Genomic DNA, 21,117 nt, shown 5'->3' on the forward strand with positions numbered 1-21,117 from the left:
TTCTCTTCTGGTGAAGACAAGCTTATGCAGACCTCTGCAGAATTCCGACAATGCCTTCTTGTAATTAGCTCATAAGGAAATTTCACTATCTAAACTGCAACTGCTAAATGCAAACATTTAAGAGAAGACTACCTAAATCATTTAAAAGTATAAACATCAGATAAAATACTGAAATGGAAAATGAAGCACAAGAAGAAAGAATACTGAGGGGGAGGAAGAGCGTGCAGAGGAAGTGGCCTGTTGCAAGGCTTTAATCCAACATTTGCTCTCTATTGATCAAATGTTTGTTCAAAACTTTATTGATGTCAAGCATTACACACAATCAGTGTTAAATATTAATGTCAGAATATCTCTTACTCTAAACTCAGTGTTTGTTAGTCAATTTAATATTCCCAATGTTACTAAGCTGCAAACTTAACCTCCTTTAATAACTTTCTGGAGCGCTGTAAAAACATCCTGCATACATCATGCAAAGAATAAGAATAAGAATAAGAATAAGAAAAAGAATAAAAGAATAAGAATAAGAATAAGAATAAGAATAAGAATAAGAATAAGAATAAGAATAAGAATAAGAATAAGAATAAGAATAATCTGTTTGTCAGCAGTGGTATATATAAGTTTTTTTATACAAGTACTAAAAAAAGCTTAGAAACAGGACACTTCTCAATGCAGGGTACTTAAAACTCACAGTACGATATATCTGCAAGTAAAATAATTTCAAAAGAAGCAAATTTCCTACAACTTTTCTATGGCACATCTAAAATCAACAATATTAACACTTTTATATATTAAATTATTAAATTATTAAACACAGATCATTGAATGTGTTTATGCATATTATGGGCTTCCATTTGTAAAAGAAAAAATATTTTCTCTCCGCTGAAGCTTTGTTTTTGAGTTCCCTCCAAATTGTGAACTTTAAAACTTAAACTATAATACATAAACTTACATAAACTCTACATACATTAAACTACAATATTATGGTAGCATCATAATAATAATAATAAAACAAACTTTAAAAAACCCTGCAGCATCTTGGGATTTTTATTGAACTGGTCAAAAACTACCAGTGGAGCCTACTTCCAGGCAGTAACATTTTTGAAAAGTTTACAGCAAAAAAAAGTGTCATGGGTTTATTTTAATTACACAGAAAGCCTTAGACTTCAGAACACAGAGAAGTGAACCCACTGAGAACCTATTACGGACTAAAGCATTCAATAATTTAACAGTGTGTCTATAAACATTGAAAAAAAAAAGCTTGCAACTAGAATTTACCTGTACACTGTAAAAACTAGGCTACCCTGGAAGACTGCAAAGCAGTCTCAGCATTCCAGCTGCTTCCCTGAATCTTTTGACCTCTACCTCACCTTGTGGACTCCACATTCTCTCTTAAACCACTGACTTCTCCCTGAAGTTGTTGAATCCTCACATACTCCACCATTCCACCAACCAAAAGAAAATAAAATTTTCTCCCTTTACGTAAATTTGGTTTTGTTTTACATACAGTGAATATAAATCTCTTTAGAGCTCTATTCTGAATAAATACTATTTTTTGCACAGAATGTTCCCGGAAAGCCTCCCCTCATTAGAAAGGCTGTTATCTCCTATTGTTTCCCATGAAAATGAAGCGTGAAATGGTTCTTAGAAAAGAGGAACTCTTTCAACATGTCCACTGACTCCCTCTGGGAACCATGAAAGAGGAGTTAAACTGCCTTCAGGGGAGATGGTGGTTCCTTGTACTGTCAGAGGCTTCCACTTAACTCAAACTAATTAACCATTTTCCTTCTAGATTCTCAGAAAATTAAATTTCTACTCAAAGGATAAATGTTGAAATTTTGGTGAGCAAGCGTTGCTTTTTCCCTCTGAGGAAAAAAAAAAAAAAAAAAAAAAAAAAGGTGTATATCTCACATTAAAAGAGATGCAGAGAACAAATTTACCAGTAAAATTACCTCTATAAATGGAAAAAAAATGTGTCCAGTGTAAAACAATTATGCATTTGTGTATCAGAGCTTACAACTGACATCTGTGACACAAGCATAGTTCAGATCCAAGCAATATATTACCAATATGTTACAGAAATGAATGATGGAGGATGTTAGCAAAACGAGCACATTTTCCTTCTTCATGGAAATGTAAGACTGGGAATTCTCTTAGGAGATTTTTCAATAGGAATAAAGAAGAAAACAAAATCTCTGTCTCCCTGAAAAAGAGAGCTCTATAATCCAAGGAAAGTACTGGTTTCTCAACTTTCAAAAATTCAGGAGGAAACAAATCCAATTTCACAATGATAACAGTGGAACATTTTGAGATACACCTTGGAATAGGTGGACTGAATCCTGATACAACTCAAGGCAGTTTTGCAGAAAGCCTTATACCTACTCCAATGAGTGGGGGCTGGGGCATGCTTTTAACTAATCCTTTCCACACAATTGCATTAAAGAACATCTACTAAGCAATAAAATCAAGGAACTGAAGACACTGGAAAAGTTAAGCTTGCCTGTGTGCAAAGCTGCCAATACCCCTCTACAAGATTCTCAGTTTGTGAACACCAACCACACTGCTGCCTCTGAACCTCCCAGTGGTACTGTCCTCCCATAAAGACATTCACCTCCATTTACAGTAGTGCTCCCAAAAACTGACGACTGAGGAAAAATAAGAATTCTAAATATTTATCACTTTTTTTTTCAGATTTACACTTTCTGGGTTGCAAATATGAGAAAGCCAAGGACTTACCACCTTGTGAGACAACAACAGTGTTCCACACAAAACATGGTTTATTGTTTGTTTTATTTTTCTAATAAACCAGTGCAATCTTTAACCATATGGATTTACTTCATGTGTTCAGATACATAATCTCAAAACAAATGCCACATTTCCTTAATCTCCTTCTGGTTTTCATATTTAAGAATACATTTTACTATCCGTATGCCTGAACACCGGGAAGTTAGAAATCATCTATACAAAATAGGAAGAGCAGTAAAGAAAGGCATTTCATTTTTATTTAAAAATTAATGCCATTTACATAGAAAACAAAGGATATTGTTTCAACAACAACTGTATGGGAGGAGATGCTTTTAATTTCCATGTTATTTATGAAAAGAATTCCATGGCCAATTAATTTTTTTCTGGTTTTAAAAAATAACCTGTCCTCCAGGTGGCCAAAGGTAGCATTTATATGGTAGGGAGAACCACGTCTCAAGGCCATATTCTGAAGGTGAAATTACAGATATAATAGTGACCAGTAAAGATGTAAAAGGCCTTCCACAAGTATGCAAAATTCATGTAAGGAATTGACAGGTAACTCACACCAGAAGATTAATTTTGGTACCAAAGTCCTTGATAATTACCAAACAAAGCAGGCCAACCACAAACTAAGCAGGTCATTGGAAATCACAGTCACTGGAAATCACAGCTATCCACAGAACTGTCCCTGGGAACCTCTGCTTATAAGGACAGCCCATTGTACCCTGGAGAATGTCAAAAACAGAGAAGAAAGAAATAGCCAGAGGTTCTCCTACGTTTGCAGGAAGGCTTGTTCCTCTGAGATGTGAACTATGTTGATCACATTCGTGGACTCACACATTTAATTATTCCATGGCAATACAATCTGGCTTTTGCCCCATGAGTGACACTGAATTCAGCATTTTGTAAATTATCTCTGAATACCACCCACTACTGGTATTTGTCCTCTCTTTCACTATCCAGGATGATGGAGAGCTTTTATTTTCATTTTTGTTTCAAGCAGAAGGAGCTAACATTCATTCTCCATGGAGACAGACAGCTGGAAATCAGATGTAGAAGTCAATTTTGGCACGAAAACTGGGGAGACTTAGAAGTACAAGCTGCCCTAGCTAGGCTGATTGCAGAAGACCACAGAAACAAGAGCTAGCAAGGGCAAGAAAGTCAATAGCTAAAGCAAGCTTTTCCCTTCCTAATACACAAAAAGACAGAAAAGTTGGTTCTGTGATAGACTGCCTAGAAAATATTGTGACGGCTGATAAGCATGAACTCAGACCCACCTGGGGAATGGAATAGGAGAACACATTTTCAAAAATTATCCAGAAACAAAATATGCTCCCAGGTGTTCAGATCCACAAAAATTTGCACCTTAAAGGACAGATTCAGAAATAAAAATTAAACAAGAGACCATGTCTCATACTGGAAGTTATCTTTCAAGAGCTGTGAATAAGACACTAATAAAACCTTACCTGGAAAATAATCAAGATTTTACTATAGTGGCTTGTGAGCACTGACAGATCCCTCTTTGTACCAACACCGCATGGAAGAACTTGCATTGCAATGCAGGTGAAAGAGGCACAGGAACTTCTGGACTGTAAAAAGATCTTAACCAATATGCAAAGAAATAATCTTGCAAGACATTTTCAGGTAGCTCTCTGCCAAGCCAAGAATCCTGAAAGATGAACAGATGGCCAAGCCTGACAAGAGAGTGGTCACTCCTGGAAGTCAAAAGTTCACTGGTGGAACTGCTGATAAAAATCCACTCTTTTCTGAGGAATCCCAAAATTTACATTTTATTTCTCCTTTGACTCAGTGCATTATCAGTTTGTAAAGAAGTATAAAGAAGGCAGAACCAAGATGCTGAGAAATGAGATCTTAACTAGAGAAATGCAGAGATCTCCCTAGGACACTGGGCACAAAGAAAAATCAGTTCTACACTGCAGAGCTCTTTGTTGCAGAGCATCCATATACCTGATTTTTCAGCAGACTTCAAAGCATGGAAGTCACAAGTACCTAGAAAAGAAACATGGAGGCTTTTTGCTACAAATAAACTGCTCCTACCATAATGCCAGCAATATTACCAGATTAACTGGGAATTCACCAGGTTTTTTTTCCTGAGTTACCTGAGATAGTGAAAATTTCTAATTCTAAACAATTCGTGTTAGAAATTCCATGTCAGAACTTATCTCCCTGATTCAGGAGAAACACTTGCATGACATACATCTGTCTACAGGCCTAAAACATGTAATATAAATTACTTCAGAACCTTGTTTACTCAAAAGAAAATATTTTCAATTGCAAATCTCAGTAGAAAATAACAACAGAGTTCCTTTAGATAATATGGACGAGCTGCAAATACTTAGCCTCAAGATAAGCAGAGAAAATCTTTTTAAAACAAGAATAGTCCTCTGGTTTTCCACTTATTGGAGTTTTTCTAAGATAAGCTTTTTTAGTAGTGCAAGCAGTTACAGCCTCCGCCTTGAGAGTTACTTCATGTTCCTGCTGTCAGACACAAAAGATTTTTCTCCTCTCACTAGATCAATAAAAATCAAAAGTTATATTGGTACAATCTAAACACAACAAAATAGTACTTCCGGCAAGTCTGTCTGCAGAACAAACTGTGATGCTACTACATAAAGAAACCTGCACATGGGTGTATAAGTTTAAAAAAATAAATAATAGTCCTGTAAAATAATTTTATTTTACTGTTTTTTTACACAAATACTGAAGAACAGACTCAGTAGTTCAGGCAGATAGGCACACACAGGTTAAGACTCAGTTTGCTTGAGGAGGTAGCGATGATGCTATAGTAAACTCTATATGCACTCTTTTTCAGGACATTGCTACACAGAGCCCAAGAAGGGTGCTGGTAGTCTTCCCACCCAAGGATACAGCAGCCATTCACAGCCCAGCTACAGATATTTAATTGCACTTGGTCACAAGCAAAGCACATGCTGAAATATTATGGCAGAATAAATAATGAAATAAGCATCATCTCTCACAAAAACACTGTCCAAGGGAAAATTAAATGGCATTGTTTTTGTAACTGCAGTTAAGATACTCTAAAACTTCAGGTTAACTTAAAAACCCAAATCTTTGTGTATCTACTCATTTTATGAGTCAACCTGTGTGTGCTCCAGACTGGCTCCCAACTATGTTGACTCAACAGCAGTATTTCACAAGTCATTAAGTCATCCACAGGTGCTTTCCTTCACTATCAAGCACTCTTAAAACTTGACAAAAGCAGACAGACAAGTTACTGTCTACTAATTCAGTCTACTCAGTATTAAACATCTGGTGAAACCAGACAGCTCTTGTGTAACCAGACAACCCATACCTATGAAAGAATTCTGAATTGCTGGTATGAATTAATAAACAAGCCTTCTGCACTTTTTGTACTCAACAATTACAGTTTTCAGATACGACACTTCAGCTGCAAATGCCCTGTTGCTTGACCTGCATTGTGGCAGCAGTGTTTTTACTTACTAGACACCTCAGCCCAAAAATCCAGAATCCAGCAAGAGATTCTTAACCCCTCTTGAGGCTTTTTACTCCTCTAGAGTTAATAGCAAAACACTGCACAGAGTAGGATTTCACTTCATAATTGTTAATCTTCCACTGCTGTGAAATATGTTTGTCTATAAAAGTTCTTTTTATAAAATAACTTTAACTATTTATGTGCTTTACTATGGACATACAATATCATCATGAAATATTAAATACATGTTAGATTTCAAAAGCATGCACTCTGTCATGATGCAGACTGTCTTACTAAGCAAAAAACTAAGGATGTCACAAAATACCATGAGTCTTGCTGTACAGTAGAAGAGTTTATCTCAACTGTCACAAAAATAATGCAAAAGCTAGCTTTTCCTGTCATCTGTAAAGATTTAAGAGAGAATGGGGTTTAGAAATACCTGGTGAATTATTAATTTCTAAACTGAACAAATTTATGTCTAAAATAATGCAAGCATTAACATCCTGTCTTAACACAGACTGATGTGCATATGGAAGTATACCATGATTTTGTTTTTCCTTCATCAAAGATGATTTTATACTGTAATGTAAACATTCTGACAATCACAGAATTGTATCACACACATCTCAAGTTTTTTGTCAGGTTTTTTGAATTATGGCAAAAGTCACCATTATGTTGACATAACTGAGCAATAAAGCCAGGTAATATTTGAAGACCTGCAGAAGTTAGAAACACTAGAAGGTTGATGCTTCTAGAAGGTTGCTTCTAGAATACTAGAAGGTTGTTTAAGACAATAACATTTTTTTGATTTTACACTATTTTGGTTCACTTACTCAAACTCTCAGTATATATATAATTTTGAACTTACTCATTAATGGAACGCTCGTACCTTTTTCCAAGTGATTGCTCATTGAAAATTTCCTCTCACTGATGACTTTCTTTCAAAATGGTTTCACAACATTTACATGTTTCAGGTTTTTGGCTTTTGTTATACACAACATATTTTGGGAGCACAATGTCCCACACTGAAGTCATACTGTGGATTCCGATCTCCATAAATTTAATTCACTAATATCATTCCCAACAGCAAAATCTTGTATTTTTACAATAATTCTATGTTTAAACCAGAACAGATAAGAAAATTGCAGCAACTGTACTTAAAGAGTTACTTAATTTTTAATTTGAGGAATATGCCTTACCAAGTTGGTTGACCTTAACTTCTCTGTGGATGGAAAACTTTTGTATGACTTGGTCCCTCTCTCTGACCCATTTTGTTTTGTTTTGTTTTGTTTTTAATAAATTATGACTAGTTCAATGTAGCCCACATATGACTGTGCAAAGTTGTTTAAGCTTCTTTATCACTTAGCTTCATAATCTAACCACCAACGTTAGATTAGGTATTAAGGTGGCATGAGTCTGCAAGCAAAATATTCTGGACAGTTCTAACTGTGTTCATAGCACATTTATAGAACAAGTAATTATGAACAGTACGTAACAAGATCACCATTAGCTCAAGTACTATAGGATACAGAGACATTATGAAACTGACAACAGAAAATGGAAAATGGTCACTTAGCTGAATAAATTTCCGTTTTTTCAAATTTGTGATTGTAAGACAGAAATGGCTATAGCAGTCTAATTTTACATTTATCTATAAAAATACATTTCTGCAACAAATAGACAGTATTTCTAAGAAAACGCTCAAAGAAAGTGGTTTCTAAGTTGCACTTTGAGCAAGTTATATTCTGTCTTCAGACTATATGATTGGCCTAAAGCAATAATAAATTCACAAGTGGTCAGTCTCCTAAGAATTTCATCAGTAAAAATTAAATCACCTAATTTAGAGGGAACCCAAATTCCATCCCAATTCTGGAATGCAGCTCTACATTACTGGGGTACTTAATTTACATCATTAAAACAAGAGAAACACGAATGTAACTGTTGCTGTATTTTCAACCCTAGTTTCTAAACGTATTATTATTAGTCTTGCAGGCAAAACATCACCAAACTTCCTGCTGTGTTTTGAACTAAGTCTCAAAGGAATCAAAACTGGTATAATGTTTTTCCCCTTTATTCCCCCCATCCTCCTGTACCAGATGATTTTGCATTTAACTCGTTCTACGATGCTTAAGTGTTAAATACACTGATGAAAAATATCTACTTCAGGATACAAAAATACCTCAAGAACAGTACACCTGAAGTCAGTGTAGTCCAGACAGAGGCCAGGTGACCAATTCCATCTACTGAATAACCTTTCCTTTAGCACTGACAGAGCATGGCTACTTCAACAGGACTTGGCTGCACTTTCATTTGCTCTGCACCTTTGTGACCAGCCTGATGTGTTTGTGGGGTAGTGACAGGAGGACATTCTGTATTAACACGTGTCACAGCACTTTGATCTCTGAGATGGCTTCCAGGAGTTTTTCACATGGTCCTTGGTAATCACCATGTTAGTTAATCCTAATTCTAAGGCACAACCAGAAAACTGACTTATATTTGACAGCAACTTGAGTTTTTGAGTCACGGCAGTGCAGAAATACTTCTCTATCACGTTTATACACTCAATTACTAAAAGTGTGGTAAAGACAGACACAACTTACATAGTCATGAAACGCTTTTGCTTCGCTTGAATGTTCACATGTTTCTCGTCTTTCTGGAGCTGCACAGTAGAGATCCCAAAATACACTGAAAGTTAAGAAGTTACAGAGGTGGTGAGAAAGTAGCTGTAATACTTCTGAAGATTTTATGGTGTACACACACCATACATGCATGTTCATACACAGGAACAGAACACTCACTTCCTTGCCAAAGGATGAAAACACCTCTGGGAAACAATTTAGATGTGTGAAACATCTCTGAGGAATCAAGTCCTGCTGACCCTCCAGGGCAAGCAGTGCTTATTCCTTTAGTACTGCTGTAGTACAGACCAAGAAACTACTCCCTTGTACAAGGTCTGTGGGTATAAAGTATATTACCAACACTCTTGCCTTAAGCCTTATCCCTCTGTGGACTGCTGCAATTAACTTTCACAAGGCATGGGAAGGGATAGATCTGTAATGACACTAAAAGGCAGTAAGATGGAGAGAAAACTGGGAGTTCCCTCCAGTTTCCATCAGGGGGTTGGATTAGATGACCTTTAAAGTCCCTTCCAACCCAATGTATGATTCTTCCAGGGTCCAATGCCATGCTTTAAACAGAAATTTCCAGAGAAACAAGAGTAGGAAATAGGTGGGTATGTTGAGTTATAAAGAGCAGAAGAATTATAATACTCCCATCAGTCTTCCCCTCCAACCCTCTTCCAATGGAGTTATGCACTGTTTTAACACTTCTGAAATGAAATTATGTTAGAACAATTAAAGAATACATTTTGTTTAGACTTTGATAGTATTTCTCTTTTGTGCAAAATTTGAGCACTGTTGCAGATGACCAAAATTAAGGATAATGAAAACTTCAGACATACATGCAATATGTTCTTGCCAGGCTTTCATCATATCACTAAAAAGAAAGGTCACTGAAGAAAGGTCACAGAAGAAAGGTTAATGAAGAAAAGGCTACCTTCCATGCAGCTATACAAATCACCTGAGTTCAAACAGGGCTACTTTGAAGTGTTTAAATTCTTGTATTCCTGACAGTTGGAACTAAACTCTGTAGTTTGCATTCTTTCAAACAGGAGCATATTGATACCATGTGACAACTAATGGTGACTATGAGCATCCTTTTCTCCTTCACAGTTCTACACAAATGTCTCTGCACATTACTATATACTAGCAAATGGTAGCTTGCATTAAAAGATTACAAGTCAACCCTGTGCCTACCTGTATCCTGTGCTGAGAGAAACAGAGCAAATGGAGACACAGCAGCACCAAGGCTGTGCTTACACACTGCCTCTTGAAAAGGCTGGTAGCATGGGTTCAGGTAATTATTTTCATGTGCTATTCCTGTGGACTAAAGACTGAGGAAGGTCTCATCTATCTGCAGAGTCTCTGTATATACTGGTTATTTTCAAATGCAATTATTTAGGATTTGTAGAACAATCTCTTAAATGCACAAAATTCACTTCAATGTGATGAAGAAAGAACTGCAGGCCACCATCTTCCCAAGATGTGCTCTCATCAATGTGCAAGATGTAATATTCCTTTACCAGTTTCTAATATCTGTATCTCTTCCTAGATCTAATTTTCTGTTCTGTCCTTTCTGAACAAGAAATGTTCAGAATCACATTTACAATGCTGAATTTCTTGCTGCCAGCTCCTGGAACTAGCAATTGACATACTGTAAAAATCAGAAGAGAAGTGATACTTACCACCACCAGGAGTGCAAGAATCCTGGGGGCTCCCCCAGTGTGATGTTTTTTTCCCATCTTATCTAAAAGAAAACAATAAAAAACAGATGTGTACATTTTTGATCGTCGTTACCAAAAGCATTACATTATTCATGCAGATAGCAAAATGAGGAAGAAGAAAAGATTTTGGAGTTATGAAAGGCTTTATCATGATCAGTCCTGATACTCATATTGCTTACTTTATCACACTTCATTACTCAGACAAGCTTATTTTAGAAGGCTATTTTTAGATTCTGAATACAATTTTACTAATAATGTATTTTGTATCACTGCACCACTGAGATATGCATTATTTAAATTCATGATTAAAAAAAAAAAAAAAAAGGTGTTAAAAAGTACCCTTAAAATTATCTAAAATATTTTCCAGTTTTCATGAAGGAAAACATGAAAGACACATCAGAACTAGTGTCACTGATTCAGCAGGTGGCAGTCTTCCCTCCACATATACACCAGCCTGTGTTTTGTAATCCTCAAGGAGTGCTTTACTGTTTGAAGTAACGTGGCAAATATGAGCAGCATCAGCTATAACCCAATCTTCCACCACTCAGTGAAAACGTAGAGCTACTTTGGCTTTGTTTGTCTACACTGGCATCCCCTCCTGAACAGCTACCCTGTCTTTGAATTCTTTTGCACCCGGAACACCTGCTTTGTTTAACACTTTTTCCAGAGGAAATGCTGTTTAAGAATCCTTACCCTTGACTTCATTCTCCTCTTGTTGATTGGCAAATCTGTAAGACAACTCAGCACATGGCTGAGAATTCTGTCTCTCCGCAATACTTCCCATATGTTGTATCTTAACTATGATCACAGAACCATTTTAGTAATGCCATAGTCATTACTTTGTCCTTAACTACAAAATTATATAGTTTCGACAGTAATAAAGCCCATATAACAGCTTAAGGAGCTCTGCTGCAATTAACTGAAGGTCTTGCAGAAATCCACACAACACCTAACACAAGAATGTCTTGTGTTAAAACTGGGTGGAAACTAGGGCGTTGCATGCACTCCAAATTCCTACAGTTACAACGACTCATAACATTATTTCCTGTCCAATTTGGTTTATTAAAAAAAATGTTTAAACACAAAGCACATTATGCTCTAGAGACAAAACTAAGTGGTAGACAAAATGAAAATTATTTTAATGAAATACTTAAAGAGACTCAATACGAAAGGTATTTAAAGAGATATATATATATATAAATACAAAAAAAGCTTGCTATATTAGGTAGTTGCAGGTATTCATACTGCAAGAGGAACTAGCATTTTCCAAGAGACTAAAACTTTTATTCTTAACCTCAATTTAATGTCCATATCCAATTTTAAAGAAATTTAAACACACATAAGTTCTGCCAGTAGCTTGCAGGAGAATATGTAATTTGTACACCTAAGAATGTTCTTCACATTCATATGATGTAAACTAGCAAAATTTTGATACATTATATGAATACCACTATTCAAAAATAATTTTGCTATTTAAAAATTACTTTTAAAAGGTAGCCTTGAGGCACTTTCACCTCTGTTCATAAAGTTGGAAGATGAAACAACTTCATGGCACTTAACCCCACCACTACCTCGTCAATATATAATTAATGTATTTGTAGTTAGTCTATAAAAGCTGCTGATTACCTGCTGGCACACAAAAAGGTATAATTGGTATAAGGTATATGAAGGTATATGTATGTGTATGTACGTATGTATACATACGTATGTATATGTATGTATATACACACATGTGTATATAATATGAAGGTATAACACTTCCTATACACTCCTCTGAGGTGTGATTCCACCTTTCATGCACTGGGAATAGCTTGGAAGGATTTGCATTAACTACCAGGAACAGAAAGACAAATACCAAAGTATTTGTGAATTTTGAAATTTGTGAATTGTGAAAATTATTCAGTTAAGTGTAAAAATCATGTCTGTGTAGAAAGCCCTCACTAAGTCTCAGCAGTATATAAGCTCTTCAGAGCAGGGTTTGAAACAGCTGCTGAGTTATTTCAACCCAGTACTTCATGCCATGTCTCCTAAAAGGAAGCAAATTTGCAGACCAAGGTATCAGTTTCATTAGAATGAACAAACTGAAAACATCTGTGCTACCTAGAGATCCAGGAAAATGCTAGATGAGGTTGAGGTCCTACAATTTAGAGAGGAAGACAACAAAGCTTTGAAGGCTGCACTCAGTAAGAATCAAGAAGCACAGTTCACCTCCTAACTAAAAGATCAGCAGAAACTTACAGTCTCATGGAATCACAGAATGATAGAAGAGCTCAGATTGGAAGGCACCTTGAAAGATCATGTGGTGTAGCCCTTTATGGGAAAGAGCCTGGAGGAGATTACTTAGCACCCTGTCCACATGCATCTTGAAAACCTCCAGTGATGGGGATTCCACTGCATCCCTGAGGAGATTGTTCCTGTGATGATTTTTCTCACTATTGTCACTAAGATCTCTTCCTCATGTCAAGATGAAACCCCTCCCTGTACAACTTGTACCCATTGTCCTTTGTATTCCCCACAGGCCTCCTTAAGATGGGAAAGTCTCTGTCCTCTTCCCTGTAACCCTTTAAGTATTGGGACCCTGTGATGAGCTTTCTTCTCCTAAGGGAGAAGAGACCTAACTCCTTCATTCTTTCCTTATGGGGCAGGTTCTGCATCTCTTTATCTGTGGGTCAGTTCTATGAAATTTAAACTGGAAAAAAAACATTACAAAAATAAAGGCATGCTTAAGACAATCACCTCTAAGTTATCTAGCAGCAGAGTGGATTCCATTTTCCTTTTCTGAATTTCCTTCCAGTACTATTAGCTATGTCCCCTGGTAGATCATTAAGGAAGGCTCTTAACTTCTGTCCTTTATACACATTCAGATGTTACCATCTGCCATATGGCTCAGACAACCTATGTATGACATCTTCTCTTATGCCCTAACATTCAGTGCTACAGCTTCTCTGACCTTTGTTACCTTTAATGAAGTCCACCCAAACTATTCTGACAGATGCAGACTGCCAGAACAGAGAGGGCACTGAACCCATACATCCATGCTTTTTACCAAACCAATCCAAATTTCCTTCAGTGGCACCTGGCTGTCCTCTACATCTGAAGTAGTCTCAGAAGCTCACCACAGCAGGGCAGTTGCTTCTCAACAGTCATGAGACAGACAAAGATGAAAACACATGGAATATTGTAACTTTCATTACATCATAAATCACTAAAGACTTTTTTGCACCTGTCAACTGATGTTCTTTTGCTTCCACCCCACATGACAATACTTGCTCTATAAGAAACTGCTCAGAGTCAGGGTATTTGTGGTTTACAGCAAGGACTGAATGGGCATTACAATGTTAAGACTGGTCTACTACACAGTCAACTACTGTAACTTTTCTGCTACATTTACAACTTGCTGTTTAACTTCTGCGTTTCAGTTCATTCTCTTCAAGCCACATTAGTGTACAGTTTTCTGAATCTGCTGAAATATAATTTTTTAGTTTCTCCATTTGAATGATAACCATTTGCAAGTACTGTCACCATCATATTAACTTCTGCTGTGCTAATAAAGTAAATAAACTCACAGCTCTGTGTTAAGTCTAAGACACCTCATACCAACTCTACACATTATGATTTGTCCCTGCCCCATGTTCACTTTCCTTTGGCTATTACCAGTCTTTATTTGAAAGATCTGATGTATTATCACATTACATTCATTCAGACCTGAGAGTTTTTCTATGCACAAGACTGAATGAGTTTTAAAAGCTAAGTTTCAAGGCACAGTACTGAATGGTTTCTAGAAATCCAAATATTGTACCAGTTATACTTCAGTCACTGGCTCACTTTGCAAGTACATCATAAAAACAAAATTAGAAAAATGAATCTTCTGCCATGTAGTATTTACAAGTGACAGCTGTTTTGAGAAAGCCAGGATGATAGTATCCATTATTTTTTCTCTTATTTTTCCACTGCTTTACAAAAGACAAAAACACAATAGTCAGAAATACACTTTACTACAAACATAATCTTCTCTCTGCTATGTGAATTTTCTCTAAATGCCCCAAAACAATGCTCTGGACTCTAATGCTTCCCTGTCTCACCTCCAAAATTAGTAGCTTTTGAAGGAGTATCAGTTGAAGCAGCAAATTTTCCTAGTAAAACTTCTTGCCTACTTTTTTCTTCACTTCTGCTCACTATTCAGTGACCATTATTAAGTTAAATGTTCTCATCAAAGGAAAATTAACAGCAATAATACATCCAAAAGACCTCAATATGTTTGGCATACAGAAATTTTTGTATCCCAGAGTAAATGTAAAATGCTAAGGAGACATAATTTACTTCAATCTTCAAAAGGCAAATACAAAGTCTTTGAAAAACTCTGAAAAATAAAACCTATTGTGTAAAGGTATGAATTCCATTAGCAGTTGAAAGTGATCAGGAAACAGGACCTAAATGGTTGTAGTCATAATTGATTTCAGCAGATGAAAAGAAGTGAAGCATCATAAGAATACAGAGAGATCAGCAGTGCTTAAAAGAATGAGAAATGCAAGTGTGTGACAGTTACATGGTTTCTGTGTATTTTGGAACACAGAATTTTGTATCTAACATATCCTATTGATATATCTAATTGTAAAGTTTGAAGGTCTACAAAAAAAGAATATTGTAATTGTACTCTGTAACATGCACATTTGTTACAGAAAACAGATTAATCTTTTCCCAGCGTAGCAGAAAGTCACAGAACAGAGATAAATTACAGCAAAAATAGTTATGCAAAGGCATGTTAAATGACATGGCAAACTGGCTTCTGCAGAATCAGAAATCTATGCCAATCAGTGTAAACAGAAATTCAAGCCTGTCACTGCAGTTCATTCTAGACTGCTGCATATTTATTTCACTTGCACACGCTGCAAAGTTGTGTAAGGGAAAAAGGGATGGGGAAACATACCTCTGATAAAAACGTCTGGGCTGATTTCTGTGCTCCTACATGGAGCAGATATTCATATACGTACAGTGCTAATCTGAAAAATAAATAAAAAGGACAATATTTAGTATTGTGCAGTTGTTTGTTCCTCTTTCTTTAGAACAAATGATAACCCGAAGTTTGGAGTGCACTCTATTCACAAACCTTTCACTGACAACTATATACTAAACATCTCAAATCTATTATCTGCACCAGAAATTTTAAACTAGGCATGCAGGTCAACCTGAGTGCAGATGTTTAAACAGTAGTTAATCAAGTATTATTAACCCCCCAAATTACTAATTGTCAACATTTTTTAATGCCATTGAGACAAAAGTCTAGTGAGCTAACAGCTGACCTAACGCTGCTCTGTATTTGCCCACACTGAACCATGCTTACTTGTAGATGTGATACACAAATACAGCAATTCCTATTATTTTTCCAGTTTTTTTTTTTTTTTTTACAGGAGAAGTGTCAAGCTGTTACAACACCGAAGCCCATGTTTATTCAAAAAGAATGCAAACTTTGGCTGCACCAGAAAAAGTAATCCCAGCTTCCATCCCTGGTATGCAGTACAATTGCATCTCAAGTGAAGTACAGAGTTTTAGATTCATTCAGACTTGTGCATTTAGAAGTTCCAGTGACAAGAGAGGTAGAAACAACTCTCACAGCATCCAGAGGAGCTTCCCAAGTAGGGCTCTCCAGTACCCAAGTACATCTCCAACTAAGTCCAAAGAGCTAGAATAAGATAAGGATCTCACTGCAGAAGGAGGACTCATTTGCTAGATGACTATCCACCACAACTTGGGATGGTAAGCCTGTGCAGCAACCCAAAAAAAGAGAGCTGTAATAATGAGAAGAATCTATTGATAGAGGTAATGTAGGCTAGATGTGAATTAGAAAACCAAAGGAGTCATACTTCCTATTCTTCAGCTGATTCTCCAGAGAGACTCCGGACTGTCTGCATGTTTCAAATCTTTTAAAATGAAATCTCATTTCAAAGAATGGTTTAAAAATAATGCTTGGAAATTGTCTAGAAAACATCTCAGTTCAAGAAAGGAAAATCGGGATGCAAGTCTTTAAAATTTGCTAGATTAACTGTTTTGAAGAAATTAAAGCACTTCATGATACACTGTTCTTATTTGAAACATTTTTCTATTCATATTCCATAATATGTACTTTCACTAAAGTAGAGAGGCATAGAATATCTATTTTGCTGTTACTCTTTGAAACATTATGCAATATTAGATAACTGTCATCATCACACTGACAGAGTAGTAATTACTGCAGTAACCTATAAAGTGTGAAATATTAAAATCTAGGAGAGTCATTCCATAAAAAACTGTTTTCACTAGTTGTTTGCACTAGTGGAACACACACACACACACACACACACACACACACACACACACACAACTTTATTCTCTCTCCAGCTTCAGAAGCAAAAATGCACATTTTTCTCAAATTGGAAAAAAAAATTATATTCAAACATGTGACTTCTTAATTTGCACCTTGAGAAGGGCCATGCCCACTTTTTAAGTTTTAGTATTTTACAAAGCAGTCATCTATATTTGCTCTATATGCAGAGCTCAGGGAGCTACACAGGAAACACTTGGTTCTTCTGGTGGAGCACAGCATGATCCAGTGCCAACTGCTAAGCAGCTCAGAGAGGGCACAGTGATTTGCTTCTGTGGAGAGGCAGGAGATCATATACCCTTTGGCCTCTCATTCCAAAAGCATAACAGTCTGGTAAAAAAAAAAAATAAAATAAATAAAATAATCACACCTTCTCCACCTAATTCTTCCCAGTTCAACTACCATTCAGTTTTTAAGTGATAAAAATTGCACACAAATTTTAAGATCTAAAAAAGATGTGAGAGACAGAGAGGAGTCACATCCTACATCAGCCACAATGATTTGAATACCCAGTCATGCTTTAAAGCACCTCATTTCTCATCTGAGATTCCCTATTTTGTTCTTTTAAAAATGTGAAGCCCACAGTCCAGATAAAAGGATTTGCGTGATCTTATCCTTTCCACTCTGCAAAGAAAAAAACAAAACAACAAAAACCCCTGGAATTTATTGCAGGTACACCACTTTCATAAGTCTGCCATCTGTTGAAAGCTTTAGCAAATACTGCACAATGAAACCCAAGCTGACAGAGCAATACTTTAATATTGAGAAAGATTTGTGAGTCTCAGTTTAGGACTCCAAGAGTCTACCTGCAAACTGAGGATCCTGCAGCTGTGCAGGTTAACATCACTACCCTGTGCTCATCTTTACTGGTCAAAAAAACCCAGGATATTTCAACCCTGAAAAAAAAAAGACCACCCTAAAACTTTGACCCAGAATGTGATGATTAGACACAATCAACACACCAAAAGCAGTGTGACCAGAAGGTAGAGGGAGGTGATTCGACCCCTCTGCTCTGGTGAGACTCCACCTGCAGTACTCTGTCTCATTCTGGAGCCCCCAGTACAAAAAGGACTTGGAGCTGTTGGAGCAGGTCCAGGGGAGAGCCACAAAAACTATCAGAGGGAGGTAACACCTTCCCTGTGAAGAAACAGTAAGATCTGGGGTTCAGCCAGGAGAAGGCGGCTTTGGGAGACCTTAGAGCTGCCTTACAGTAACTGAAGTGGGAGAAAGATGGGAGAGACATCTTTGCAGGGCCTGCAATTTTTTGGACAAGGAGTAAAGGTTTTAAAGTGAGGGGAGAGATTTAGACTCGATATTAGGAAGAAATTTTTTACAATGAGAGTCACGAAACACTGGCACAGGTTGCACAGAGAAAGTGGTAAAATGCCCCATCCCAGGAAACATTCAAGATGAAGTTGGATGGGGCTATAAGAAACCTGACCTAGTTGAAGATGTCCCTGCTCACTGCAGAGAGGTTGGTCTAGGTGACATTGAAAGGCCCCAAACCAAACTCTGACCTCAACACCTTAACATGGTTTATTTTATCTTTGTCTAAGCATTCTAGCTCCAAAATAAAGAGGTAAAACATCTGCATGCATTAAGTGTGGTAGATGAACATGGCAGATCCAGGAAAATAATAAATATTGCATGTTTTAGGCTTCCAAGATGATTGACCTGTAGCAAATTAAAGAGCCAAGACCATGCAGGTAAGGGGACTGCGAGCCTCCTGTGACAGGAAAGCTGGGACCACCTTCCCCAAACAGATGTGAGACAGAAGGCATAAGACAAAATAATGTGACTTGGTCTTATTAGATCTAAATTGTTGGTCCAGCCCTAGTTATTATGCTGTCAGGAAGTCTTTACATAAGTTAACAACATTATACCTCATTCAGAAATAAATGCATTTACCACAGAGATCAAAAGAAAGATACTAATGCCTTACTGTGTTAGTTGCAGCAAAAATGTCAATGGAAACTGATGCTCTGAGGAAAGACAGCAAAGAAACCCCCAAAAGATGCAACAAGGTGTTAACAAGAAGAATGACCAGGTATACAATGTAGCACCAGAACTGAAGTAACTTCAATCTGAGTGCATATTATTAAATAATGAATAAACTAAAAGAACAGGAAAAGGTAAAAGAGCAGTGAGATTATGATCTTCAATAACAAAGGGCCTGGGTTTGAAGTGACATTTTAAAAGACAGTTTTTACTCATTAAACTGGTGTGAGAACCCTTTGTTAAAGCAGCAAGGAGACATATGTTAAATTTTTGCATTTGCATACTTGTTGACATTCCATGAGTAATGTGAGGAAAAAATATTTCCAATCAATTGGAAGTAATTGGAAGCTGAAGTAATTTTTGTTAGAAACACGCCATAGGCCAGAGTTCTTTCTTCCCTGTGAAGACAATTAGATCACACATTCATCTATGACTTAATGATAAATTTACTCCATTAAAAAAAAAAAAAAGAAAAAGAAAAAAAAAAATATTGTCTAGAGCACTGCAGCAGTAAGAAGTAGACACATTTTGCTAAGCTAAGCTGGTGTCTTTTGCTTGAAGCCTCTGCTCTAGTAGGTCAAGGCATTCATACATCCTAAATAGTATCTGCTGAGTTCCAAAGAGAAGAATCATTTAAGTGGTTCTAGTCAACCATTTCCAAGAATATGACCAGGAAAAAAGGGGCAATCACTCCAGCTGGGCTGTGGAAATGACCTTCTTATATTTTAAGGGTAGAAGACAAAATGAACTTAATGAGAACTTTGAACCAAAGCCTTGCTGCAGTACATCCCTTGATGTAAACTAAATAGTCACCTCTCCTAGTTCCAAGTCAAAAGATTAACACCTAAATCTCCACAGAATGAAATGAAAAACTGAAAGCACCACAAGGATGTTCACTTCCTCTGGTTTTGGTACCTCACTTAAGTGCTTCAAGTCACACTCTCTTTACAGCACCAGAAAGCTTCATTGACTGTGTAGTAGGGTATGGACAAAAAAATGTCTACAGAAGATGTGTCAAAGTTATTTTCACAAAGTCTTTCAGAACATTATTTGTCCATAAAAGGTTTCTTGCTTTCTGTCTAGTCTGAACTTCAAGCACTGAGTTTGTTTTATTGTTACCTCTAAGGAGACAAAGAAATGGAGAATGGCCACATTTTTCCATGAAGTTCAAAAGCTGAGCTTAGAAGAGTAAGGAAATGCAAGAAATTAGCTTCTGCCTTCTCTTTAAACCTGCACAGTAAGCCAGCCAGAAGCAAGCAGCTATTAGACACAGCTTCATGCAGCTGAGAAAAAAAGTGCAGTTGATTGCATTGTTTTCTTAGCCACACGTCACGACTAAAAATTGAAGTAATTTAAGTGATTGTACACTGGTGTATAACCTTTATCCAGAAAGTCACGAAATCAATGTAATGGAGCAAGAGCCTGCAGGCTCCCCAGCTCTGGCAGTGTGTCTAACCATGGTTCAGGTATTTTACCTGCCTTCTGCAGCACTGACAGGCACCATACTGCTGTGATATGCAACAGCTGCCTCTCCACAGAAACATCTCTGGATGCTACCACCTCCTCCACCAGCAGCATCACCACAATAGATCTAGCAGCTTTGGATTGTTAAGACTTTTATTTTTTAAAACTGTTCATGTACAGAAAGTTCTGCATATGAAACACATTCAACTTCTGAGCCTTTAAAACTGTAATTTAAAAAAATGTGAAAAAAATCAATTTTCATTGTGAAAGCATATGCAAATCAACATATACATAATATTTAATTTGTGTGAAGCGGCTGAGCAATACATAAAAAGTAGATCCATAGAAAGGATCTGAAATCTTTCTGTGTGTTTAAGAAAACTTATAGTATTCCAAAATCACCACTCTGACCTATACAGAGAAGACGCTTTGTATCTTTTCCAAAAAGGTATGTAGGCCTCATTCTAAATCCAGAGACTCCTATGAATCCCGCACATTTAATATCTGAAATACAAACCTCATTCTCTAAAATAAGATAAAGTAGCTCAGAATCTGTATTTTTTATATAATACAGCAGTTAAAAACTTCTCAGATTTGAGGTTTCTTTAACAAATTTTCTTCAGTTCCAGTACTTTTAAAACTGCTCTGAAGTTCATGGTGCTGAGCTGGTTTTGACATCTTTCAAGTAACAAAGGCAAACACTTCTTTTAGAAGGTTTCATATTTTTTAAAGGGCTAT

At 36.7% G+C, this 21,117-nt stretch overlaps 1 protein-coding gene across 5 annotated transcripts in view; it reads right to left on the bottom strand.

Moving 5' to 3' along the window:
• The window catches only part of SSBP2 (single stranded DNA binding protein 2), a 189,617-nt gene that overhangs the window by 129,649 nt on the left and 38,851 nt on the right, over positions 1-21,117 (bottom strand). For all 5 annotated transcript variants that reach the window (XM_071731479.1, XM_071731477.1, XM_071731475.1 and 2 more), the window contains exons 2-4: positions 15,487-15,559; positions 10,521-10,582; positions 8,818-8,902 (exon numbers count right to left, since the gene is read on the bottom strand). Coding sequence is in view for 4 of the 5 variants with exons in the window: in XM_071731477.1 (XP_071587578.1) it covers positions 8,818-8,902; positions 10,521-10,582; positions 15,487-15,559 (220 nt within the window). In the remaining variant the exon portion in view is untranslated. The remainder of the gene's footprint in view (positions 1-8,817; positions 8,903-10,520; positions 10,583-15,486; positions 15,560-21,117) is intronic.

Source organism: Heliangelus exortis, chromosome Z (genome assembly GCF_036169615.1).
Source record: "Heliangelus exortis chromosome Z, bHelExo1.hap1, whole genome shotgun sequence".
NCBI classification, from domain to species: Eukaryota; Metazoa; Chordata; class Aves; order Apodiformes; family Trochilidae; genus Heliangelus; species Heliangelus exortis.